General features: G+C 36.7%; 1 protein-coding gene across 3 annotated transcripts in view; it reads left to right on the forward strand.

Moving 5' to 3' along the window:
• Positions 1 to 27,661, forward strand: part of Elk (Eag-like K[+] channel) — a 989,230-nt gene that overhangs the window by 179,101 nt on the left and 782,468 nt on the right. For all 3 annotated transcript variants that reach the window (XM_073956156.1, XM_073956158.1, XM_073956157.1), the window contains exon 5: positions 2,155 to 2,292. In XM_073956156.1, the coding sequence (XP_073812257.1) occupies positions 2,155 to 2,292 (138 nt within the window). The remainder of the gene's footprint in view (positions 1 to 2,154; positions 2,293 to 27,661) is intronic.

Consider the following 27,661-nt stretch of genomic DNA (forward strand, 5'->3'; position numbering starts at 1 on the left):
CAGTATTTAATTACAAAAAACGACCGGTGGGGTGAAGGAAAAGTCGACCAGTATACCGAAATATATTTTTTTTTTTTGTGCGAATAGAGAACAAAATTGAACGCTCGCGATTTGCTCACTTTAAGAAAAAACTGAATTAACATACCCGGAAATTGTTTTGATGTAATATGTGTATTGATGGTGATGAGATTGGATGGTTGTGAGGGGTGGTGGTGAATGCCTCTAGTATAGGAAAAGAGAATAAACGCATCGGTAAACACAAACAACACCGTATAAGCCGTCCGTCCAATGATCCGGCTCGATTGGATCAAATGTTTAGGTGATCGCTCAGAAAGGCCGCAGAAAATATTTGTTGTTTTGGAGATGATCAAGTGATACAAACCCGAGTGTAACCGATAAGTAAAGGAGGAGAAAATAAAACATAAATATTTTTAGTTTGTGTTACAATAATAATATTTTAATGGTGTGTATGTGATTTATTAAGCGAAAAGCGCCGATGACTTTACCTTGTATTGGGGAGACGCGTGGTTAGAGTAGGCGATTATAACGACGAGTGAAGTTATGTTTTAGAGCAGGAGGAGGCATTGTGACTCACAAGAGAGCCCATGTTCTCTAAGTGAGCGTAAATTTGTTATCGCTCACAGCCTGTGTAGATGCTAACACGTTGTGAACAACAACAAATTTACGCTCATTGAGAGCACAAGAGAGCCCCAAAAATGTTCTCTGCCTCACTCTGTTTTAGAGAACGAAAGTAAAACAAGGCAATCAATGCTTATTGGAATATTCTCACTACGATCCGAACTGAGCGAACATATTTCCAGGGAGAAATTGCAGAGAAATTCCACAACCAGACAATCAATGCTTATTGGAATATTCTCACTACGATCTGAACTGAGCGAACATATTTCCAGGGAGAAACTGCAGAGAAATTCAACTACCAAGAGAGTACTCTCTACGATCCGCACTGAGCGAACATAGTCTCCGAGAAGATTTTAGGGTAATATGTTCAGTTCGGATCGTATTGAGAATATATATGGTAACATGGGGCGCCTTCGCCACTGGGGCGCCTTCGCCAGCACCGATTTTCTTGATAATTATAACTGCTACAGAAATGCCGTTAAAGGGAAAATTGTGAGTTTAACGAAGATCTTTCATCTCCCAAAAATTGGCATTTCTATCAAATATATGATTGCTGATGCACGCGGTTTCATGTTTTTGGGGTATTGAGAAAAATATTCATGGTAGGTATATTTTGTGATATCTTGTATACCTTTTGTGATATCAAAATTATATTTTATACCGTTAATAGACAACTACTGAAGAATATAAATCCAAATAATTTCCATGATAAAAGTAATTATAAATGTCAATATATTCATATTATGAACTATGTAGGGGGTGGGGCGGCTACGCCATGATAGGGGTGTCGTGGGTTAATGTGAGAATTATGTCAGGTTTAACTTAAATTGTTTATGCTATTGATATACCACGCTATAATGTGAAGTTGAAATCAAATATTGTGGTAAACCTATCTAATTTGGCAAAAATTTCATTTTATGCCTAAATTCAAGGTACCTACTTCAATTAACGGCTAGACTATGTTTCTTTTTGTAAATTTTAGAATCATTTTTGATTATTAAATAGAAAACATGTTCTTTTTATGCATAATGTTGATATTTGGGGAGGAAGTATGGTAAATGCCAGTTTTAGAGTCCGTTGCTATATGTCTTATGTCGATGGCGAAGCTACCCCATGGGTGGGGAGGCTTCGCCACTTTTTAGACATTTTGTAAATTCTCAAAAATAATATTTTAAAAACAAAATTATAATCTTTTTTATATCAAAACTTATAGTCGAGACATGCTAATATTCTTACCAAAAATAATATTTGGAAAAACTTTAATGATGTCGATATGAGAACATTTTGAAAAAAACGTGGCGAAGGCGCCCCATGTTACCATATATATATAAAGTGTCTGTTGACCTTATTCAATAATTAAATGGAAAAAAATTATTTAGTCATTAATTCATACTCGCTACAGGAAATCATACTTGAGAAAAAGGTCAAAAACTCATAACCCTAATCTATATACATATCCAAAAATTACTGAGAATACAATATTTATATACATGTAATTCATTACAATTATTTTAGGTTCGCCATTTTGGTGTCTTTTTGACATTGTTCCTATTAAAAACGAGAAAAGGGAAGTTGTCTTATTCTTGGCTTCGCATAAAGACATTACACACACTAAAATGTTAGAGATGAATGTTAATGAGGAGTGTGACAGCGGTAAGTATAAACTGGTATGGATATATAATATAGAAAGTAGAGTACTTTAGCAATAAGATAATGAAGGGGATAATGAAGTACCCAAATTAATACTGTTCTGGTGACGTGGGATACAGAGAATTACATATAGTGATACACGAAATATTTGAATTGGTTCTGATATATAAAGGCTTTGTGAGAGTCCATGGAAGACGGAAATACCTTTGGTTTCTTTGGTTCACTTAGATTTTTGATTTTATAAAGGTAAATGTAGAGAGAAGCGGGGTTTCTTAGCTTTTCAACTTTAAACTATACCAAAATGTGGACCGATATAGTCCGTCTTCGAACTTGACCTGCCCGCAAACAAAAGACGCATCTTTCCAAAATGTCGGCGTCCTACCTCGATATTTGTGGTTGCTAGAGTGATAAGACACAAAGAACTGCACAATTTACTTACTTACTTAGCTGGCCCATTACAGAACATTTGTTCCATAGACCGAACTAAGAAATGATATCCAATTCTCTCTGTTTTGAGCTTCCCTTTCTGGAATACCGCGCCTTGTCATCTCTTCATCAACTTGCGCCATCTATTCTTCGGCCTGCCAATTCTGCGTGCACCGCCATGTGGCTCGAATTTATACGTCTTTTTAGCGGCTTAATCATCGTTCATTCTTATTATATGGCCTAGCCAACGCCATATAGCAGATACAGCTCGTGGTTCATACGACGTCGATATTCACCGTCAACGCAGATTGGTCCGTAGATCTTTCGAAGAATTTTTCTCTCAAACACACCAAGCACTGCCTTATCTGCTTGCGCAAGTACCCAGGCTTCGGAACCATACATCAGCACGGGTAGTATCAGTGCTTTGTAAAGCGTTATTTTTGTTTGACGAGTTGTCTCTTTGTTTTTGAAGTGCTTACTTAAGCCAAAGTAGCATCTGTTGGCCAATACAATTCTTCTTTTTATTTCACAACTCATGTCGTTTGTTGTGTTTACGGCGGTGTCGAGGTATACGAAGTCTTTTACTACCTCAATACTATAGGAACCAACTTCCACAGTCGGTCCGAGCTCAATGGACGCATTGGGCGTCGATACCATCAACTTGGCCTTCTCACCGTTTATCGCCAGACCCACTTTAGCAGATTCTCCTTCGACCTTTATAAAGGTATCAGTTACTTCTTTTACTGATCGTCCCATGATGTCTATATCATCAGCAAAAGCAAGTAACATGAGAATATTGGTGTAGATTGTGCCACTTCTTTGGACGTTTGCCCCTCGTATAACCTTTTCCAGCAGGATGATGATGAGATCACACGAAAGGCTGTCTCCTTGTCTGAAACCTCTTCTGGTACAAAACTCTTCGGAGAGGTTCTTTCCTATTTTATCTGAAGTTATTATGCCAGTTAGAGTCATTTTACAAAGCCGAATGAGCTTCGCTGGGATACCAAATTCTGACATGGCTTGGAATACCTTTGAACGTAGCTGGCTGTCGAAGGCTGCTTTATAATCGACAAAAAGGTGGTAGTGGTCGATCTTCATCTCCGGCGTCTTCTCCAGGATTTGCCGCAGGGTAAATATCTGGTCAATGGTGGACTTGCCAGGTCTAAAGCCGCATTGGTATAGTCCAATTATTTCGTTGACCATGGGCTTTATTCGTTCGCACAATATCCCTGACACTATCTTGTAATCGATAGGGAGAAGACGTATGCCCCTATAGTTAGAGCATAAAGTCTTATCACCATTCTTATGGACGAGATACAGGATGCTCAGGTTCCAATCGTCGGGTTAGGGTTCTTCCTGCCAGATGGAGCTAACTAGCTGATGCATACACCTTATCAGCGTGTCGCCTCCGGATTTAAACAGCTCGGCTGGTAGGCCGGTATTTTTGTCGACTTCGCTACTATTAGTTACCAACAGTTTGGAAAAATGCTCTTTCCATATCCTTAGCATACTATCTATATCAGTTACCAGATTACCTTGCTGGTCTCAACAGGAGGATGTGCCAGTTCCAAAGCCATCAGTTTGATGTTTCTCCTGTACATCTCGATTTGTGCGGAAAAGACGTTTCTCCTCTCTCTTTTTCTCCCGATGCTTCTCTCGTGCGCTACGCGTTGCTACTGATTGTAAAGTAGCCCTCGTCGGTAGCAGCACGACACTCCTGATCATACCATGGATTCCTTGCTGAAGGTCTCTGGTATCCAAGTACTGATTTTGCGGCTGTTTGCATGGAGTGGGCAATGTTTTGCCATTGTCCTGATATGTTATCTGGACGATGAGTGCTTTGATTAAGCAGTTGGGCCAGTTGAGTGAAATATGCTTTGGCTATCTGTTGTGATTGCAGCTTACCGATGTCCAACTTCCATGTTGTGTATGTTTGCTACGTTTAATCTGGTACGTACCTTTGCTGCAACAAGGTAGTGGTCCGCGTCTATGTTTGCACCTCGGAACGATTGTACATGCAACACGCTCGATGCATCTATCACAACGTGATCAATTTGATTTCTTGTTCTTTGATCTGGCGACCGCCAGGTGCCCTTATGAATATCGAGATGCTTAAATCTGGTACTGCTAACTATCATGTTTTTTGCAGCTGCAAAGTCTATCAGCCTCATACCATTGTCAGATCTTTCACTGTGGACACTGAATTTCCCGTCTGTTTGGCCAAAGATATTCTCCTTTCCCATTTTGGCATTAAAATCGCCTAGTATAATTTTAATGTCATGGGCAGGGTAACGATCATAAGTTTCTTCTAAGCACTCGTAAAATATATCTGTGGTCTGTTCGTCCTTGTCTTCAGTGGGAGCATGAGCGCAAATAACGCTGTTGTTGAAGAATTTTGCTTTTAATCGAATTGCAGCGAGTCTTTCATTCACTGGGGTGAAGCTGGAGACCAGATGTTTTTAACTCCGACCAACTACAAATCCGAAACTAAACTCATGCTTTGTGTCATGCCAGCTATAATATATTGCGTCTAGGGATGTCGTCCCGTTCGACAACTTTCAAAAATCCCGGGATTCGGTATTTTGAAAATGTCAAACCCGGGGTTTCGGGATTTTTCCGGACAATTTCGGGACTACGGGTTTTTACAATTCATTGGATTTTTATTGCGATTCATAAACAAAACCAAATAACAAAAATAATATTAAATTCAATTCACATCACAAATTATACATATAAAATATGTATAGTATATAAAAATAAGTAATATGTAATAATGGATTGTTTACTCTTTTAAGTAGTCTTTTAAAAATACTAATGCGTCTATGGTATCATCCGATAGTCGCGATCTTATTTTGTTACATATATATGCCGCTGAAGAGAAACATCTTTCACAATTGACACTCATAGGAGAAATCGTTGTCATATAATTATAAGCTATTTGTAAGTTTTTTCCTCTTTCGCCTCCGGCCATATAACAATCTATTTCCTTGGATATATTTTGCTCCAAGTTGGACTTGAACATTTCCATATGGCACTGTGTAATTTATCTTCAAGGGATTGATTTTGCTCGTCATCTGACGATTCATTTTCTTCAACAGTGCATATTTCACCACTTCCTCCCATACGATGCATTAAAGCGCATATCTCAGTGAGAATTTTTGATTTGTCGAAAGTTAATTGATGAAACTCATATTTTAAATTAGGGTTTTTGAGAAACGTTAAAATTGTGGAATATGTTGTACGTCTTTCAGTAATACGCTTCTTAAGGGAATTATATAGATCACGACTTAAAGCAGTATTTTGGGAAGAAATTTCTTTTAAAAGAAATTCCAAAGCCGCATCTGCTTTGCACAAATTACATCCACTGTTACATAAAAATTGCACAGTTATTTTAACAGCTTTCAATGTACACATAATCGTACAGTATTAAATTCTTCATCCGAAAATGTTTCGGATTTTACGTCAATTAATGCCTTCTTAATTGGCAACTCAAGTTCAACAAAACGCTCACACATATCGTAAAAAGTTTCCAGCGTGTCTTGCAGTCCAGCATAACTTTCATCTCTTTACCATTATCTGTTTTACATAGTTCTGTAATATGTCGTTCTTCTTCGGCGATTTTCGGAACACTTTAAAATTTTTTCGCATTTTATCTATTGTTGATTTTATATTGTATTTACTCGATAGGGTCAATTCCACTCCGCTTTGAGATAAAGAAAATAAACTTAGTTCGTCTTCCTCCTCTGACGAAAATGAATCTGGTTCCGATACGCATGGAAGCAAAGCAATTTCTTTGTAGAGAACATCTGTAATTGCCAAGTGAATCCTGTGAGCGTAACAAAGCTGCTGCTTTGGATCAATAAGCTTCCCAATCTTGATGAAGACATTAAGTCTTTGTTCTACGAGCTCTACACAATCAACAGCTCTTCCTGCCACTTTTATTTTTACAAGCCCCAAGTTAAAGTTTTTGACAATTACATTAATGTAGCGCTTATTAGAAGGGGATGTCCACTCGTCAAAGATAATGCTAAATTTTTGTCCATCAGCTTTCATACGGTGAATTTGATTTTTCATTTCTTCTTTACATTTTTCAAAAAACAACATAAATTCGCGTTTTATAGTGTCTCTAGATTTGGGCACATCAAATCCTCTGGCTTTTAAACATGTAATTATTTCTGTTGATGTTTCGTATATGGAAAAGGGTAGCCCGTCCAAAGCAGTAAGCCTTGCAATTATAGCACCAAATTATAGCACCAAAATATTCCTCATTTTGTGGCTTAAAGGAATTCGTTATTTTTGGCACAATGCTTTTGGATGCTTGCTCCAGCTTAATACTGTGAACCTACAAAGATATTTGTTAAAGTGTTTTGTAATTTTTAATGTTCACAATTCATTGACTTACTTACCTTGAGATGAGTAATCAGTCCCTTTGTAGAACCACCGGATCTTTTCAATATTTTCTTGCAAATCTTACATTTAGCTGTTGAAGCGTGGTCTGGGTTTATAAGAAAATGCGACCATATAGAGGATTTGTCGTTGGATTTGGTTTTATGATCCACGTAGTCCATATTCCAAACATATATAAATAAGGAACGTTAGTAAACGATGACTATCTCGAAAAAACTAGCTCGCATGCTCTGTTCACTTACAGCAGCCAAAAAATCGCATTTTTTTCAGATACCATGCTTCGTTTGTTTACTTTACACTGCGTCAATTTTACACAGAGTTGCATTTTTTGTGAGTCGCTACAATGAAAGCGTAAACGTTTAATGTCTTATGTATGAAAATGCTGATGTAAAATTGCAAATATGCACGATTCATGCCTCAATAAAAACAAGAAAAACCCCGGGACTCCGAAGAAGTAAATCCCGGGATTCGGGATTTGACAAATCCCGAAAAAAAATCGGGTTTTCGGGATTTCGGGATCGCCATCCCTGATTGCGTCACATTTAGGTGTTGTTGTGACGCCTTTCCCGTTCCATCGTATTTCCTGTATGGCAGTAATGTCGGCCTTGTACTTTTCAAGTACATCGCCAATGCGTAAACTGACCTTCTCTATAAAGAGTGCGAACATTCCAGGTGCTGATTAGCAGATCATGGTCTTTAAGACGTGTGCGGGGTTCGTCAGCTTTAGAGGGGTTGGTTTTTCTATTCTTTCGTTTTTTCATAGTAGGTTGTTTTTTCTAGGGGAGGGTTACTAACCCGACGACCAAACCCAAGTTTTTAACGTTGTTATGGGTGAACGCACGGCACATGTTAGCTCACTACCTTTAACGGGTGTTACAGGGAGTTCCCCAGGTGACACCCCGGGGGGTCAGAGTCTGCTTGAGATGAAAGAGGGACCAACATAAATCTTGGGCTTATTATTGTGCTTATAACTACATATTTTGCAGTTGCTAGAAGTACAGGCTTTCGCTACGTGATCGTACTTAAAACAGTTTCTACACATTTTGTGTTGTTGTACCAATTTGAGCCTTTCAGCTTCCGTCATTGCCAAAAATTGTTTGCAATGATAAATGCGATGGTAGCCCTTCTTGCATAAGTTGCAATTGCTGTCATCCTCCACTTTGTGAGTAGTTGCAACTTTTCCAATCGATTCCATCGACTCAAATTGAAATTCCAAAAATGTAAAGAGTTCTTTCATGGTAGGAACCTCCTTCGTTAATCACTGCATAACTCATATGTACAGCGTATGATCCAATTTCTTCGTAATCAATTGGATCAATAGAGCATCCCACGACCAAGTGTCGATATCCAGGTTGTTCAGAGCTGGTTGGTTGGTTGGTTTACGTGGTGGCTATAACCTTTATAGCCTCAATTAGCATGTTAAAATATACCGTTTTGAAAACCACACCATTCGGGTAGGGATTATTATTCCGTTATAGTATGTTGGTAAATTATATCCAGCCTCATGAATTGAGAAACCTCAGAAGGTCTCCCAGACTTAGTTCGGTTCTCTGCAAGATCGTGTAGGAACGGTCGTCCTAGAATTTTCAATCTTCTTTGCAATTCTGAAGGGCAGGAGCGAGCAGAGGAGGTGTTCAACCGTTTCTTCCTCTTCTTCGTTTCCACAGCTGCGACAGTAGTCATTGTGTGGAATATGTAGGCGTTTGCGTGGTTACCAATGGCCCGATGACTGGATAGCACGGCAATTAGTCTTGCCAGGTTCCGTCGATTTTGGCTAATCAGGAACTTCATACATTTGATGTTGTAGTGTGGCCATGTAGATTTTGATATTTTACAAGTTTCAGTCTTGTCCCATCTGATCTCTGCTTGTGAAAGATAGTATTCGAAGATATCGCCTTTAAGTACTCCTATTGTTGTTGCTACTGACGCCCTTGGAAGTTCGTTAGAGGCAGATTCCGCTCTAGCTAGTTTGTCTGCTTTTTCGTTACCAACAAGACTCTTATGACCTGGGATTCAAGTAAGAACTACTCTGTTCAGACGCCCTAGCTTAGCATATTCTTCTTTACATTCCTTCACCAGCTTTGATGTGACAATGTTTGAATTCAATGCCAAGAGCGCCGCTTGACTGTCGACAAAGATTGCTATTGAGTTTGGTGAGTGGTGCTGTAGAAGTATATTACAAGCTTTTATATCCAGTATCTCTGCCTGAAAAACACTGCAATCTTCAGGTAGCTTTGTGGATGTAGATATGTTTGCTTCTTCCGAGTAGACACCAGAGCCGACTCCACAATTCATCTTAGAGCCGTCCGTGCATAAGTTAACGTTTTTACCGCTTATCACCTATGGTGATATGTTGAATTAGTAAAACAACGATTTTTCCGGATTGCTGTCCACTTATGTGGACGTGTAAATACAATCTGATTTTATTCTTTTATTTTGTGGTTTAATATAATTTGACAGAAGTGTGTGAAAATGCTTACCCTGCATTCATCCAGCAAAAATGAATATTTACCGGTCGAATACCCGCACCACTAATAAGCGCATCAGCATTTCAACGACCAGGTAGTGGCGTGATGAAATATGATGCGCGAATTGTCTGCGCGTATTATTACTACGAGGTAGGGCTAAATAATTAGAGTTAATAATTATTAACATACGTTAACTTACGTTAACTGCCCCCCCCCCCCTTTTTGAATCGGAGAGTCTCTACTCCGACTTTGTATTTTCTTAACAATGTCGTCTATGTCAATTGGTTTTTGCTTCTTAATTAATTTATAACAGAAAATTCCAATAGTAATTGATAAAACGAAAATTAAAGTAAGTATGAATAACAGTTTATGGTGTGATATCTTAACTTCTATTATTTGCAGTAAATTAGTATTATCCAAATAAATTCTATGAAGATACGGCAAAGAAAGATTTACGTTGTGAGCTGATGTTGTTATATTTAAAATTGTTGGTGGGTGTGGCTCAGTAAAATCAATTTGACGACGTTTGTTAAGATAAACAGTGTTATTTATAGTAACATTCTCTGCAAAGCGTATTAACGCGGTTCCCTCAATCATCATTGGTTTTATATCAACCACTTTAGTATTTTTAACATTATTAAGTAATATTGAACCCTCCGATATCATTTGAATTTGAGGAATGTTATCAGCAGGCTCAGTAGGGCAAGTTGCAAAATTCGAATTTAAAATTTGAGATAGACATTCGTTATCTATACTTTTGCAAATATTTGTGTTCCCCACATTTATACAATCAGTTACAGGGATATGTTGTTTGTTACAATCCGCTGAGGTCTTTACACTTAGTTGGATGATAGTGTTGTTGTGAATGACTGGAAAAATTCTTACAAAACTACATTTTCGCTCAATTAGGGGCAACTTAATAGTGTAGTAAATAGTGTTATTACTTTCGTAAATGCTTACATCACTGGCTTTAAGTAGATTATTTATACTTAACGGTACCATTCCATTCTCGAGAATATAACTTATTTCGGCATTGTCAAGTATAATAGGATTTACAATGTTAGCCTTAGCGAGAGTTATTGATAAAGACATTTGGCTCAAAAAGAAAATAATTTCGCTATTCCTGGCACTCAAAAGTTCAAGAAATACTAGCTCATCAACATTAATGGAATTGGATGTCCTGGATAGTTTTTGCAGTTCGTTTATTCTTTCCGTCAGTTCGTTGATTTTGTCTTGAAGGGCCGAGTTGATAATTGTCTGTTTATTGATGTCACGTATAATCATATTGTCTTCTGTTGTTAGTAACTCAAAATCAGCACGGTCTGGTGTTCCGGCTATGAACTTAAGAGTTGATCCTATAAAATCCAGTGAGCGTGCGTGTCGGCCATGTACCGATAGTGTTCGCAGCAACCGCTGGATCTGTCTCATCTGGTCCGTTACAAAGTCAATTTCCCTTCTGTCTGAAAAATTTTTTAATAACCCATTTGTTTCTTCCAAAATCATTTCGTACTCCGTTAAATTTGTCCTGTGCAGAATGTATTTGTGGTCATTTTAAATTGCTACGTCTCCATCTTTTACAGCTATGAAGTAAGAGTCCGTGTAGTCCAGTATTGTTTCCGATGTCAGTATTGTCAATGTCATTAGAAGTCTAGTAGAGAAGAAAAAAAAATTAAACAAAAAAAAAAAAAATAGATTACCGTAAATTACTTTTATGAACTTTTCTTCCATTAATCAACACTGTCGAGCCTAGGTCTTGTTCAATTGTCCCTTCGACGTACCATTTATCAAATTTATTCCCAAGCCTACGATTTCTCCTAACGAACACCTTTTCACCTGGATGGTAAACTTTAAACGAGGCGTTTTCGTTATGAATTCTTTGAGTTTTTTCCTGAGCAACGTTCAATTTTCCTTTAATTTCTTCTAGATCTTTGTTAGGAATTAAGTTAATAATGTCTATTGGTTTTCTTCCTGTTACAGAGTGGATGGTATTGTTATATTTAAATGTGGACAAATGCAGCAGTTCGACTGTATCTTCTATATTTTGCTGTGCTTTAACACATCTGGCAATTTCTAATAAAGTGGAGTGGAATCTTTCAACTTGGCCATTACTCTGACTGTGCATTGGAGGTACAAAATGTTGTTCCGCACCGTAATAGTCTCTGAGAAAGGTACCAATTAGACTTGATTTGAACGATTTCTCATTGTCCGATACAATAAGTCTCACGTTTCCAAATCTGTTTAGTATTTGGGAAAGAGCCGTTTTGATATCGATTGCATTCCTGGATGCAATTGGGACAATAATCGCAAATTTCGAAAATTTGTCTATTGCTGTCAGAAAATTACTTTTATTTGTTATTAGTATGTCAATGTGCAGGATATGACCAGGATACTCAGGTATTGGAGTAGGGGATATTACTGTATTTTCCGGTTCTCTCTGGTATTTATTTTCTTTGCAAATCTTACAATTAGCTATCACCATTTTTAACATTTTCTTTATTCCCGGAAAATAATATTCATTAATAATTTGTTCATAATTTTCTTGTAACGATCGGTGTGCCCGATTATGTTCTGTCGTTATTATATCCCATTGATCATCTTCACGGATAACATCCATGACCAGTTTTTTTGTATGAATGAATTTAGCTGATGGAAATTTGGTCTTTATGCAATTCTGTATTTCAGCAAGAACTGAAAGGTCACAACAAATTACATTTACCGTCCCTGGATTAATGATTTCCAAGAGAAGAGTTATCAAATTTTCCACAGTATCATATGTTATGGTATGTCTTAAAAAACGCTGGAATAAAATCTTTCTTGTCTTAGAGGCTGACTGCTCCTTAGATAATATTATCTGCGTTTTATATTGGTTTACTGGGTATTTAACAGAAGTTATAACTTGCGATAAAGAAATTTCGCTGTGAACTGTTCCATCATCCGACTCGTCTTGAGTATGGTTTACGTACTGCCTGGAGAGTGCGTCAGCGACAACATTCTCTTTGCCAGGTTTATAGAAAAATTTCGGAGAAAATTTTTCTATAAAAGATCGCCATCTTTTCATTTTTGAGTTCGGATTCTTATCTGACATAGAAAATGTCAATGGTTGGTGATCTGTGAAAATATGAATTTCTGAGACACCGTATAGGTAATGCCTTAAATCTTTCAATGCCCAGACGATTGCGAGTAACTCTCGTTCGTTTGCAGCATAGTTTGCTTCGGTTGCAGACAAAGTCCTAGATATCATGGTTATTGGTCTACCATCTTGTGCTAAAACTGCTCCAAGAGCGATTGCAGAAGCGTCCGTTATTAGTTCGTACTTCTTTTCAAAGTCAGGATATGCTAGAATGACATCTTCTGATGAAAGAATTTGTTTTAATTTTTCGAATGCTGCTAATGCATCTTCTTTCAAATCTATTCTTACACCCTTCGATTTCTTCGCCGAGATGTTACCATTTTCGCCCTCTAACAATCTAGTTAGAGGTTTAGCAATAACTGCATAATCCTTTATAAATCTCCTATAGAAACCTGAAAGGCCTAAGAACGATCGGAGGCTTTTCAAATTTTCAGGTTTTGGAAATTCCTTAATAGCTCTAACTTTATCTGGACATGTCCTGATTCCTTCCCTGGTTACAATGTAACCGAGAAACTCTACTTCTCGTCTAAAGAATTTAGATTTCGAAGCAGATATCCTCATTCCTGCTTCACTAATTTTTTTCATTATTATGTTAATATGTTCTAAATGACTCCTTTCATCAGGTGAGAAAATAATAATGTCGTCCATTTAAACTTGACATATTTTCCCAATATGTTCTCGCAATATATCATCTATCGTGCGCTGAAAAATACTCGGCGCATTTTTTAGACCAAATGGTAGTCTACAAAATTCATATTTGCCGTTATTGACACTAAACGCTGTTTTACTTCTGTCGCGTTCAGCTAGTCGAATCTGGTGGTATCCTGATTTAAGATCTAGTGTCGTGAAGTACGACGATCTTCCTAACGTAGATAGCAATGCCGGAATTTCAGGCATGGGATATTTGTCGTTGTCAGTTTGTTCATTTAGTTTCCTGAAGTCAATCACTAACCTGTGGTTAGGATTCCCATTGTCGTCGGTACCCTTTTTTCTCACAACCAGTACCGGGGAATTATATGCGGAAAATGATTTCCTAATAATTCCATCGCTTAGAAGCGATTCAATTTCTTTGTTTACGAAATCCGCCATTTGTACTGGGTATGGATAGGATCTCGAGTAAATTGGTTGTTCGATTTTTGTTTTTATGGTTGCTTCAACGCTTGTGTTGTAGGGTAGTGCCCGGTTTGGATCTGCAAAGGCATTGGCATTAGCCCTAATAACCCTGCTAAAATCCTCCACCACAGAGTCAGGTACGGATTCCTGATCTATAGCGTGAAAGTTTATTTGCTCACAATTTTTTGATATAGCTGTTTTATTTTTGTCATATGTCAGAGTGTCGTTTCCAGTGTCCAATTTGCAATTGATTTGCTTCAAAAACTCATATCCTATTATTCCGTCAAAAGTCTTTAGTGTGTCAATCAAATAAAATGTCGTGATATGTCCGAATAAAACCATAGTGTATTTTTTTCGATGGTGTTCGTGCCATTTAGTGTTTTGACATTAAAGGGTTTACTCAAATGTACTGCATTAATTTGTCCGTATAATGGTTTAATGAAATTTTTTGATGAACCAGTGTCTATTAGCAATTTTAGCTCCCTTCCGTTTATAGTCTTTATTATAAAAGGTAGGAGCGGTTTTACTCTAAAAAATGCAACTCTTCCACGACATGATCTTCGTCGTCCTCATCCTGAGGGAAATCCTCCTCAAAGGTTGAGTCCTCTGATTCTTCCTCCGCATTAATATGATTTACTCTCTGCTGTTTCTGGAGAGGCGCACTTCTCCCAGAATCCACTTCCCGCTCCCGCTTTGTATTATTTTGATACGCATTGCGGTTGTTATTTGAATTAAAAGCAGTGGGACGTCTAAACATTGATGACCCTGGGTCCACTTCCATCTGTACGATATCTTGTTTATTTGTCTCAGATCTATGAGCATTCGGCGCTGTGCGCCCGAAAGTTGGATGACTATTCTGCGAATAACTAGGTTTCGACTTGTTCGCAATGCTGCCCTCCGCGAAAACTCTCGCAAACTCCTGTCTGCGATTGTCCGACTCTAACTCCTGAGCTGTGGCCAATGCAGTTGTCAAATCTACGGGTTTTGTCGAGAACAAGATATCACTAAGTGGCTTTCTTAGTCCCGATATGAATACTCTAAGAGCATTTTCTCTGACCCTCTCATTTAAAGCTTTGCTTACCTCCTCATTGTTGGAGTAAGTCATTTTATTTTTATTTATTATTAATGTCAGGTGTTTATCAACTTCATCATAAAATTCATTAATTGACAGTTTACCTTGTCTTAAAATGCTCAGTTCATTCTCTAAAACCTGGACCGATCTTTTATCAGCAAAACACTGATCAAAGCGAGCGATTATCGCTTTGAAATTTAATATAGTGTTGAAGGCAGATAACTTGTTGTTTTCCGTTCCAACTATTTTATTTCGAAATATACCCATGGCTATGTAGTACGGTTCAGTATTCTCTTGGTAGTAGCTAATGGCAAAATGGGCGGCTTCTCGCAGGCAGGGTAAGCTGCTAGGTCCCCTTTAAATTCTGGGAGAGATTTAATCAATTCTAATGACGTTCCCGTAGCACCGCCTAATGAAACTGGTTCGTATGTCTCTACTTTTTTTATTTGCAACTGTTGAAGTTGGCTCGCTATAATATTTAGTTGAGCCTTAAGTTCCTCTGTCATAACATCGACAGTAGCCGTGACTAACCCTATAATTTCGTCTCTAGTAGCCATTTTTTTCTATTTAAGCCAAATTTAAATTTATCAGATTTCCAATTTCAGTTCAGCTTTTATTGAGTCTTTTTTTACAAACAATTAAAAATAAGTATCTTTTGTTTAAGACAAATAACTTAATAATGCCGGTTTCTTGAAAATGAAGTGGTACTTACATTAATTTCATCATATTATCTGCTTTGTTGAGTTGATAGTATCTGCTTTGTTGAGTTGATAGTATCTGCTTTGTTGAGTTGATAACTGCCGGTTTTGTTTAAAGTCCGTCCGACTTTACCTTAAAGCCCGTCCGGCTTTTCTCTTTAAAGTCTGTCCGACTTTATTTTGAAAGTCCGACCGACTTTTCTTTTATTTGATTTTTGTTTGTCTTTAAGAGTATTGTTTATAGTTTAGAGTTTTTTTTAGTAAAAAATCTCCAAAAAAAAATAACACTTTTGTTGGTGTATTACTTTGTCTTTCGTGTTTCACTCTGTTTAGTCGATTTCTATGAAATCTTATCATTTAGTTTTCCACACTAGACTTAAAATTCTTTTTGGTTTATTATATTGTCTTTTGTGTTTCACTCTGTTTAGTCGATTTCTATGAAATCTTATTTTTTAGTTTTCCACACTAGACTTAAAATTCTTTTGGTTTATTATATTGTCATTCGTGTTTCACTCTGTTTAGTCGATTTCTATGAAATCTTATTTTTTAGTTTTCCACACTAGACTTAAAATTCTTTTGGTTTATTATATTGTCGTTCGTGTTTCACTCTGTTTAGTCGATTTCTATGAAATCTTATTTTTTAGTTTTCCACACTTAGACTTAATTTATTTTCCGAGATTTTTTTTATAAAATCTTATAACCGATTTACACCTTCTTTTCCGATTTTTTACAAAATCTTATAAACGATGTTCACTTTGGTTTTGCGATTTCTTCATAAAATCTCACTGTTGGGCGCCAGTTAACGTTTTTACCGCTTATCACCTATGGTGATATGTTGAATTAGTAAAACAACGATTTTTCCGGATTGCTGTCCACTTATGTGGACGTGTAAATACAATCTGATTTTATTCTTTCATTTTGTGGTTTAATATAATTTGACAGAAGTGTGTGAAAATGCTTACCTTGCATTCTTCCAGCAAAAATGAATACTTACCGGTCGAATACCCGCACCACTAATAAGCGCATCAGCATTTCAACGACCAGGTAGTGGCGTGATGAAATATGATGCGCGAATTGTCTGCGCGTGTTATTACTACGAGGTAGGGCTAAATAATTTGAGTTAATAATTATTAACATACGTTAACTTATACATTGATGTCGTACCCCGTCAGTGGAGTTCTATTTTTCCATTCTTTTCCATTCTTTAACTTTAAAAGGCTGATCAAAAGTTATTGCAGGTTTGCAGTAATCAGCATTAGTTGCTATTTTCCCGGTAGTTTGAGAAGCACGCAGGCATGTCCGTAAGCTCTATCTCTCCACGTTCCTAGAGCACGTAGCCTTGCAGCATTGCAGGCCGCAGTTGCTTTGATGTGTAGATCTATTAGCAGTATATCCATCATTGTATTGAGGGCTTCAGCCGGACAAGTTCTCATTGCCCCTGTCACCCCGATGCATGCGGATCTTTGTATGCTGTATAGTTTTCTCTGAATTGTTTGCTTTCCCACTGTAGGCTACCAAACTAGTGCTCCATATGTGAGTATTGGTCTTATTATGCTGATGTACATCCATAACACCATTTTGGGTTTGAGGCCCCAGCGGCTCTCATACATTTTGCGACATGTGTAGTATGCAACGGTTGCTTTATGAGCACGATGTTCCGGGTTACGTTTCCATGACAGTTTGGAATCTAGTATAACGTCTAGGTATTTGGTGTGATCTGATAGAGGTATTTCTTGACCTCGTAGTCGTGGGAGATTCGTGATTGCATATTTGGTTTTTGTAGTAAATAGCACCATCTCAGTTTTTCCTGGATTCACCCCCAGACCACTTCTTGTGGCCCAAGTATCCAGTGATTTCAGGACTCCGCTCATGATGTCACTCAGCACGGACGTAAATAAACCAGAGACGAGCATTACCACATCGTCCGCATAAGCAACCACCTTAATCCCCATATGGTCAAGTTTGTTCAGAGCTATCATGCATTCTCTTGTCGTGTCATGCAGAGCCGTGGTTGAAGCAGTAGATGAGGTTCCCTTAAGTTGGTTCAGAATCCGCAGATGGCGAGTAAGGGCAGCCATTCGAAGTTATATCCTTCTGGCAAGTCCCTCAACTTGGACAGGTGCAGGTTCCTCAACCTGGGCCGATGCCTGGCTTTCTGAGCCAGTTTTGGCGGTTTGACCTGGCTTGATTTTGACAGACTTCAGCCTTTCCACTAAGGATGCGCCTTGAATCAGGAAGAATGCGTGTTGTTGCACAGAGGATGTGTGTTGAGTGACGAAGGATACATGTTGATGCAGGAGATTCAGACTGACTGTTTTATTGTTCGGTTGTGTACGATGGATCCTCCTGCGAAAAAAACTTTGCGCGAAATGTTTTAATCCGCTAAATACCAAATTTATTGCATGCCATTATTGCAGAGCAAAATATCACTTAATTTGTGCTAAAGTGGATGACAAATGGGGTGAATTGTTTATGCAAAATCCCAACATTGTCTTTAATTGCAATGATTTTCTTCAAATTACTTCAAATTTAATGTCTCTGCTTTGTCGAATGATGTGAGAGAATTGCAAGAACAAATCCAAATCTCTGTTGCTGCTCAGTTACTTGAAATTAAGAAGTATATGATTGAATGTAATGTGAAAGAGAGTCAAAACAAGGACAAAAACCTTAGTGGTCATGAAAGCAGCAGTCATATTGCAGGCGTACATAAAGCTGTTGTTGCTGTTAACACAACAACTAAATCTCAAACCAGAGCAGTCGATAGAAATAAAAAAGTGATATTTCCCGCTTTGTCATCTTCGTCGCCGTCATCGTTACATACTGGTGCGAACGCAAGTGAAGTTAATAGTAGCATGTCTGAAGCCAACATGTATGATTCTATTCATGTTGTTATCCAACAGATAAGGCGTAGAAGGCGCAATGTTGTCTTTGGCGCTAACTGCGAACCAAATGACTTAGAAGTTGTTGCTTCAAAAGTGGATTCATCTCTCATCATTCAAACCAAATGTAACCACAGAGCAAATCGACAGTTATGTTGCAAATAAAACAAAAATTTCAAGTGAACACATGCACTGTTTTAAGCTTGTGAAGAAAGATGCCGACACTGCTAACCTTAAAAGAGTTAATTTTAAGTTTGGAATTTCATCATGTTTCCATACCAAAGTATTGGATCCAAATATTTGGCCAGTTGATATTAAGCAACAAGTCAACAAACTTAGCTAGTTCCGCCCATGATGTGAAAGTTTATTACCAAAATGTTTCCGGTTTGCGCTCAAAGTCAAAGGATGTGTGTGAATTCTCGTCTCAGTGTGATTTTGACGTTATTGTTCTGGTTGAGACATGGCTTAATGCGGATTTTTTAAGTTCTGAATTTTTTGTTCAAAACCTTTTTAATGTTTTCCGGAAAGATCGTAATGCTGACATTACTGGCTGTTCAAGAGGTGGTGGTGTCTTTGTAGCTATAAATAAGCGGTATTAATCAACGCAAGTTCTTATCAACGATGATAACCCTGCCAACAATTGGAAGCGAGTTTCGCACTCCCTCGCCTAAGAGGTCACTCCGGAGACACGCCAAGGAAGATCGTTGGTGAATTACACCAACCATTTCTATAGCCTTATTGTGATTACGTTTTATCGCGTATGCCGACACTTCGGAGTGACTTCTAAGTGACTTCCAAAGCGATTGCTTACATTTATTTAATGATTCAACACATTTGAACAAATATAGAACATTTTCTATTTGATGATTATATGAGGCGGTGGTGCAGTGGTAAGCATACTCGCTTTGCACTCTGAAAGTCCGGGTTCGCTTCCCAAGTCAGGCAACAAAACATCACATTTTTAAAATGACAAAATTAATGTAGGCGGAAATTGCAGAGAATAATTTCTCTAAAAGAGAAGAAAAATAAAAACAAAAATAAATAAAAAAATTAAAAAAAATAAATAGCGGAAATGATCTCCTAGAAGTGTCGCTGGAGTGACTTCCAAGACGACACGCCGGCGTGGTTCATTTCTTCACAACTGAGGTCACTTCAGGGTGACTTCTGCGACTATCGCCGCGACTGTTTTCATCACCCTGGGCGACACGCCTTAGTCACTTCCGCGATAGTTTTTGCTTGCAGGTCTTCTTGATCAATTGGTTATATGTATTTTCGGTTTAAATAAAAATTTGTATTTATATGTATCTTATATTCCACCTGGTAGTTCAGGAAGTTTATATGACAAACATGTTTCTTATATTACAACATTAAATGGGGTCGCTTTAAAAGATGCAGTGTATTGTATTTTGGGTGATTTTAATTTACCTAATATTTCTTGGATCAAATTTGATCATAATGATTGTTTATCTCATATATATGTTACAAAGGAACATGAAATTAATTTTGTTGAAACATTTCTTGCTTTGAGCTTAACTCAAATTAATAGCATCTGCAATCGACTGAACCGATTCCTCGATCTAGTATTTGTATCTGACAACTGTTTATTCAATTTGTATGAATCAGTAACAACATTATCCCCATCTAATGTTCATCACAGTCTACTTGCAGTGGAATTTAAATCATTTGAGCTTCTACTTTATGCCACAGATAATGATGTATCATATTTTAATTTTGATATGTGTAATTTCGATCTGCTAAGCTCTATATTGTATTCCGTTATTTGGGAAGGATTGTTTGCTGGATGTTCTACAGAGCAATCGTATAACTTATTTCTGCAAAAAGATGTGTCTATTCTCAATGAGCATGTACCTCGTAAGAAACATAAATCTTATAAACAGCCTTGGCATAACAAAAATATTAAAAAAATTAAAAACCTTTGAAATAAATTTCGGAAGAAATTTGTCAAATCCAACTCCTTACATGACAGAGAAATGCTTAGTCACTATCAACGCGAATATAACTTCTTAAAGAAGTATTTATACAAGCAGTACTTACTTAAAAGAGAAAGTGAAATTAAGTCAAATCCAAAAGCATTTTGGACATTTATAAAGTCCAAAACGCAGCATACAGATATCCCTTCAACAATAAACTATAATGGTAGGGCGTCCGAAACGGGTATTGATATTGTAAATCTTTTTGCAGATTACTTCAAATCTAATTTTGAGGCTCCTACGGGTTTCCATAATGATAGTCATATATCTGAAACTAATTTAAACATTGGTTTCTTAGTCATAAATAGTGATGACGTGCATGAAGCAATAAATGGATTGAAAAGTGGCACTAAAATTGACACTGACGGACTTTGTCCACACATTCATTCTCAATCATTCTCAATATGTCCCTAAAGGAAGGAATATTTATTAATTCTTGGAAGTCGGCGTCAATAACTCCGGTTTTTAAAGACGGCAATAAACATGATGTATTGTCTTATCGGCCTATTTCAAAATTGTTTGAGCATATTGTTTATAAAAAAATATTTTTCTTATAAAAATCTATAATTTCTCTCCATCAACATGGTTTTGTTTCGGGCAGATCTACCATGACTTACAACGTTTAGTGAATATTGTATTTCAACGCTAGAACGAGGTAGCCAATTGGAAACGTTATATACCGACTTTTCTAAAGCTTTCGATAAGGTCTCACACACGGTTTTGTTATTTAAGATTAGATGCTTGGGTTTTCATTCTATTTTTTTTTGCAGTGGATTGAATCCTATTTATCTAACAGAATATGCAGAGTTAAAGTTGGTGGTTATGAATTCTATCCATATATATCCAAACATCAGGAGTTCCTCAGGGGAGTGTATAGGGCCCTTTGTTTTTTATTCTATTTATAAATGATATTTCATCATGTTTTCATAACTCTAAATTTCTTCTGTATGCTGACGATCTTAAAATATTCTCTAAGGTAGACTCACTACTAGACGTCTTACGATTACAGTCAGATTTAAACAATCTTTATGTATGGTGTCGGATAAATAAACTACCGCTCAACATATCAAAATGTTTCCATGTATCATTTCATAAAATACATCATCCAATTCAGTGTTCTTTTAAATTGGGGGAAGATCTTGGGGTTATCTATGATTCTGCTTTGACATTTTTGTCACATATACACTACATCCTCCCGAAAACGTACAAGATGTTGGCATACATAAAAAGAAATTGCGAAGACTTTTCCGACCCTCATACTTTGAAAGTAATTTTCACAGCGTATGTTAGATCTAAAATTGAGTATGCTGCAATTATATGGAACCCATATAGTAGGAGCCATATATCTCGTATTGAGAGAGTTCAGCGCGTTTTTATAAAATATGCTTTCAGACCATTTATGTTTGTTGAAGCTACCACGTATGAATCCAAATGTTTGTTGTTGGGTATGCAAACCCTTGAGCTCCGACGAAAAATACAGTCAGCTCTTTTTATTTTTGATTTGTTGAATAATCGAATTACTTCGCCAGACTTATTATCATTGGTGCCGCTATATGTACCTCCAAGGCAAATAAGATACATTAACGTTTTTAATGTTCCGCTGCATCGAACAAACTATGCTTCCCACAGCCCGTTAACACGAGCTTTTTCTTATATTAATGAAACCAACATAAATTATCAAAAACGATTCAATAAACATACAGAGTTTTGCAACTCGAAAGATGTTTTCAAATTATATTTTTTAACTAAATTTAATTAAATTTTACAATATTTGTACTTTTAAATCATAGTCTGTAAGGAATGTATATTCTATAGACTGAAATAAATAAATTAAATGAATAGAATAGAAATGCGTAATCCAAGGATGAGAGCTGTATTACTCCGATGATTTGGTTGCGTTGATCTTGAAGTCAGGTACGCTTCTGCTTGCGAACGACTTATGCGAAAGGAACTAGTTTCCTTATTCTCACAAATAAGTGTGGGGAAGTTGAAATTTATAAGTTAGTATTTTGTATCCGATTCTTGTCAGGACCGCGTTATGTTATGTTAAACTAAATAGGATCTGGTGTGAGTCCATTCAAACACCTTAATTTGAATTGGCACTTAGAATCCCCTTTAATTTTCCTTAAAAGCACATGAACTTGAAGGAAATCGTCGAATAATAATTAAAACACAATTGATTGAGTCACTACTGAAAGACTGCTGCTTTTCTTTATTAACTTCATTCTTTTATAAACAGTATTTTCTTAACAAAACTTATGACATGCATAAAATATAACTAGGTGAAATATTATGCTTGCAATAAAAGTAAAGAAATGTGCATTAATGAAATGTAAAACATTGCAAAAGCTAATGAACGAATGGCCGTGAACTTAAATGAAATAAATGTTAAGTTAACAATAAAAGAACTACCAGCAAATAACTGACTGTTATTTTGAGTTAATGACTTTTAGAAAAATGTTGTATTAGCAAATTAGAAAATTAAAACAAAATTTGTAAATATATGTTAATCTATGTATGTACATATGTATGTTCTCGACAATATGCTTATTTATGTATGTTGGCGAGAGCAAACTAACTTGGCTTCAGTAATTTTCAATTCTATTATATTAATTAATTTATATTAATGACACAAGTTAATAGAGGCCTTAACTTTGCTTATCGAAGCCTCGGTAAGCTTTCCAGCCAGAAAGGAAAAACCTATTAACTCATAAAGAAAAACTTCAACGAGTAAATGCTACCAAAAGAAACACTCTGATATGCAGATGGCGCAAACGCTACGAGCGCCACTACATCTGCTTAGGTGTATAAATTCAAAATTGGGATTTTTGCTTGTAGACATTGTATTAGTAAAGAGGTAAAAATAGATTTTTTTATTTATTAAGCAATATATAGTACAAATTATGCTCAAGTGACACTACAACTAGTTTCTAAACCGTTTCTAAAAGAGAAAAAAAGAAAAAAAAATCATATTGTTCCATCATCAAATCGAGTTAACAAGTCGAATGGTTTATAACGATGAAGTAGATTCGATATATTCAGCAGTTTTGTGGCTTCTAAATTTCCAAGCTGTTGAAGTCTGGAATAGTAAGTTTGAGTGTGGAAGCTTATTTCTTCATTTTTAGGTCCCGATGTAAGTCAACCAAGGAGCATTTACAGATCTTCTTAAGACTTTGTTTTGGAAGCGTTGTATTTTCATAAGATGCTGGTCTTTTGCACAGCCCCAAATCTGAACTCCATATAGCCATACCGGCTTTATAGCTTGCTCGTTTATCAAACGCTTGTTATCAAGAGATAAAATTGAATTTCTTCCTATTAACCAGTTTAAGTTGCGGTACTTCGAATCTAATTCTTGCCTTTTATTATGTATATGATCTTTCCAGCTCAGTTTTGAGTCTAAAATTACTCCGAGATATTTAGCAGTGTTCGCACGTGGTACACGGGGTATAACAATGAATAGTGGTATATATGTTGTAGATTTTGTCGAACGTGTATTGATTTGTTACTATTGAGTTTAAGTCCCCATTGAGTGGTTCATTGACATACATCGTTAAGGGCTGATTGTAATTTGATTGTGGATTCAGTGGTATTTTTCCCAGTTGTCATTAGAACTTTGTCATATGCAAAAGTTCCAATGAAACAGTTTTCATTGAATGGCATGTCGCAAGTATAATTGAGGTAAAGAAGAGGTCTCAAAATACTCCCTTGTGGGACTACTGATGTTATTGGGTATACGTTAGTACGTTCTGATTCGACTCGAACTACAAAGTACCTGTCTTTAAGGTACGATGAAATTATATCGCTATATATTTTGGGAAGTAATGTGTACATTTTTCTAATTAGCCATTTGTGCCAGACACCATCGAACGCTTGTGAAATATCTAGGAACACCGCGGAGCATATGTTTATTTCCAAATGCCACTTCAATGTTATGAGTAACCCTGTGTACTTGTTCAATTGTTGAGTGTTTTTTGCGGAAGCCAAACTGGTTATTTTCTTTGCTATCACAGTAGCTTCAAAGCGCTTATAAAACATTTTTTCGAAAAGCTTTCCCATTACAGGGGACTTTTTACCCTCGAGTTTCTTAATCGTATTCCATAATTCTTTGAAAGAGACCTTTTTAAATTCCAGTGAGCTGCTTCTATTTACAATCGTTTTTTCTGTTGCAGTGTTGTGGCGGACTTCAATATTGTGTGATGGATTATTAAGACTGTTGGTAAATGTTTTTTGTAAGTGATCTGCAAATGCTTTTGCCTTTTCCGTATTACTTTTCGCCCACTGTCCAGTTTTTTGCAGTATTGGTGCTTTTTGAAGAATTGGTTTGATTTTGAGCTTACTTGCTATCCACAGCGAATAGCTGGTTTGATTATCATATGCGAGATGTGATATGTAATTTCGGAAATTATCTTGATTATACTTTTTGATTTCCCTACTAAGTTTTTGGGTGATCGAGAAGCCTGCCACCTTTTACGTATTTTACGTTTTTGCTTGACCAATTCTCTTATGTTAGTTGGGTATGTAGGAGTATCTGGAGGCCTTTTAAGTGGAGGGGTACTTTCCCATGCTGCGTGTTGAATACTTAACAAGGTAACTTCCCTTTCTATGTCGTCCGCCGTATCTATAGTATTTTGGTGGACAGATTCGTTGATCAGGGGCTTGAAGTGGCTCCAGTTTTTGGATAGAACATGGAAGGTTGTGTTTCTAACGTCAGGTAAATGGGGGAGTGGTCAGAACTAAGGCCATATCCATCTTTCACTATGAATTTGTTTATGTCGACTTTGCTTGTAAGTGAAGAAGTCTATAGGATCTGGTTTTTTCGTTTCGTTATGGTTTCCCAGTTGAGGCAACTAGACATCCTTTACTTTTTATGGCATTGTATAATTCTTTACCTTCGGCCGTAGTTAATATGGAACCCCACTGAGTATGTTTTGCGTTGAAGTCACCTCCCATGATGAATGTATATTTCTGAGAATTTATTAGGTCCTCATATTGGGTTTGTTTTATATTATGGCGTGGTGGGCTTTAAACTGATGTTACGGTAAGAGGAGTGCCATGTACTGTTATAGTTACAGAGGGTGCCTGGAATATTTCAGAACTAATCTCGTTTTCTATACAATGTTTTACCGTTTTCGCGCTACCTCCTCGAGCATTATTACTTGGATGAAAAGTGTGGTATACATCGTAATTTTTTGTGTTCCAGTATGAGTGTTTAACTAGATGCATTTCACTGATTAGATAGATGTGGATGTTTTCTTCTTCCATAATTCAGGAAAGTTCATCTTTATGTCAAAGCAAGCCGTTGGAGTTCCATAGCATAATTTAAAGGTTAATCATTTATGCTGCTAGAAAAGTTGTCGTCCAGAATGCTTAATCGCTCATCCAGGACTTTGTTAAAAGATTCTATCGCTTCCAATTTACACAGAATTTTTGCTAGGATATTTTCTTCACTATTAGTACTAATATTAGCTTGCGATATTTTTTGAGGATTCACAACTTGGGAGTATAGGTGATTGGCTTTTGGATACGATAGGCTGGTCTTTGGTGCTTTTAGTGTGACAGGTATTTCATGAGAAGAATCTGAATTACCTGTTTTATTAGTTTTGCTAGCAACAAATTGTATTGCTGTAAAAATTTGTAAATATATGTTAATCTATGTATGTACATATGTATGTTCTCGACAATATGCTTATTTATGTATGTTGGCGAGAGCAAACTAACTTGGCTTCAGTAATTTTCAATTCTATTATATTAATTAATTTATATTAATGACACAAGTTAATAGAGGCCTTAACTTTGCTTATCGAAGCCTCGGTAAGCTTTCCAGCCAGAAAGGAAAAACCTATTAACTCATAAAGAAAAACTTCAACGAGTAAATGCTACCAAAAGAAACACTCTGATATGCAGATGGCGCAAACGCTACGAGCGCCACTACATCTGCTTAGGTGTATAAATTCAAAATTGGGATTTTTGCTTGTAGACATTGTATTAGTAAAGAGGTAAAAATAGATTTTTTTATTTATTAAGCAATATATAGTACAAATTATGCTCAAGTGACACTACAACTAGTTTCTAAACCGTTTCTAAAAGAGAAAAAAAGAAAAAAAAAATCATATTGTTCCATCATCAAATCGAGTTAACAAGTCGAATGGTTTATAACGATGAAGTAGATTCGATATATTCAGCAGTTTTGTGGCTTCTAAATTTCCATGCTGTTGAAGTCTGGAATAGTAAGTTTGAGTGTGGAAGCTTATTTCTTCATTTTTAGGTCCCGATGTAAGTCAACCAAGGAGCATTTACAGATCTTCTTAAGACTTTGTTTTGGAAGCGTTGTATTTTCATAAGATGCTGGTCTTTTGCACAGCCCCAAATCTGAACTCCATATAGCCATACCGGCTTTATAGCTTGCTCGTTTATCAAACGCTTGTTATCAAGAGATAAAATTGAATTTCTTCCTATTAACCAGTTTAAGTTGCGGTACTTCGAATCTAATTCTTGCCTTTTATTATGTATATGATCTTTCCAGCTCAGTTTTGAGTCTAAAATTACTCCGAGATATTTAGCAGTGTTCGCACGTGGTACACGGGGTATAACAATGAATAGTGGTATATATGTTGTAGATTTTGTCGAACGTGTATTGATTTGTTACTATTGAGTTTAAGTCCCCATTGAGTGGTTCATTGACATACATCGTTAAGGGCTGATTGTAATTTGATTGTGGATTCAGTGGTATTTTTCCCAGTTGTCATTAGAACTTTGTCATATGCAAAAGTTCCAATGAAACAGTTTTCATTGAATGGCATGTCGCAAGTATAATTGAGGTAAAGAAGAGGTCTCAAAATACTCCCTTGTGGGACTCCTGATGTTATTGGGTATACGTTAGTACGTTCTGATTCGACTCGAACTACAAAGTACCTGTCTTTAAGGTACGATGAAATTATATCGCTATATATTTTGGGAAGTAATGTGTACATTTTTCTAATTAGCCATTTGTGCCAGACACCATCGAACGCTTGTGAAATATCTAGGAACACCGCGGAGCATATGTTTATTTCCAAATGCCACTTCAATGTTATGAGTAACCCTGTGTACTTGTTCAATTGTTGAGTGTTTTTTGCGGAAGCCAAACTGGTTATTTTCTTTGCTATCACAGTAGCTTCAAAGCGCTTATAAAACATTTTTTCGAAAAGC

Source organism: Musca autumnalis, unplaced genomic scaffold, assembly GCF_047663935.1.
Source record: "Musca autumnalis isolate F117 unplaced genomic scaffold, ASM4766393v1 scaffold_5, whole genome shotgun sequence".
In the NCBI taxonomy this organism is placed as follows: Eukaryota; Metazoa; Arthropoda; class Insecta; order Diptera; family Muscidae; genus Musca; species Musca autumnalis.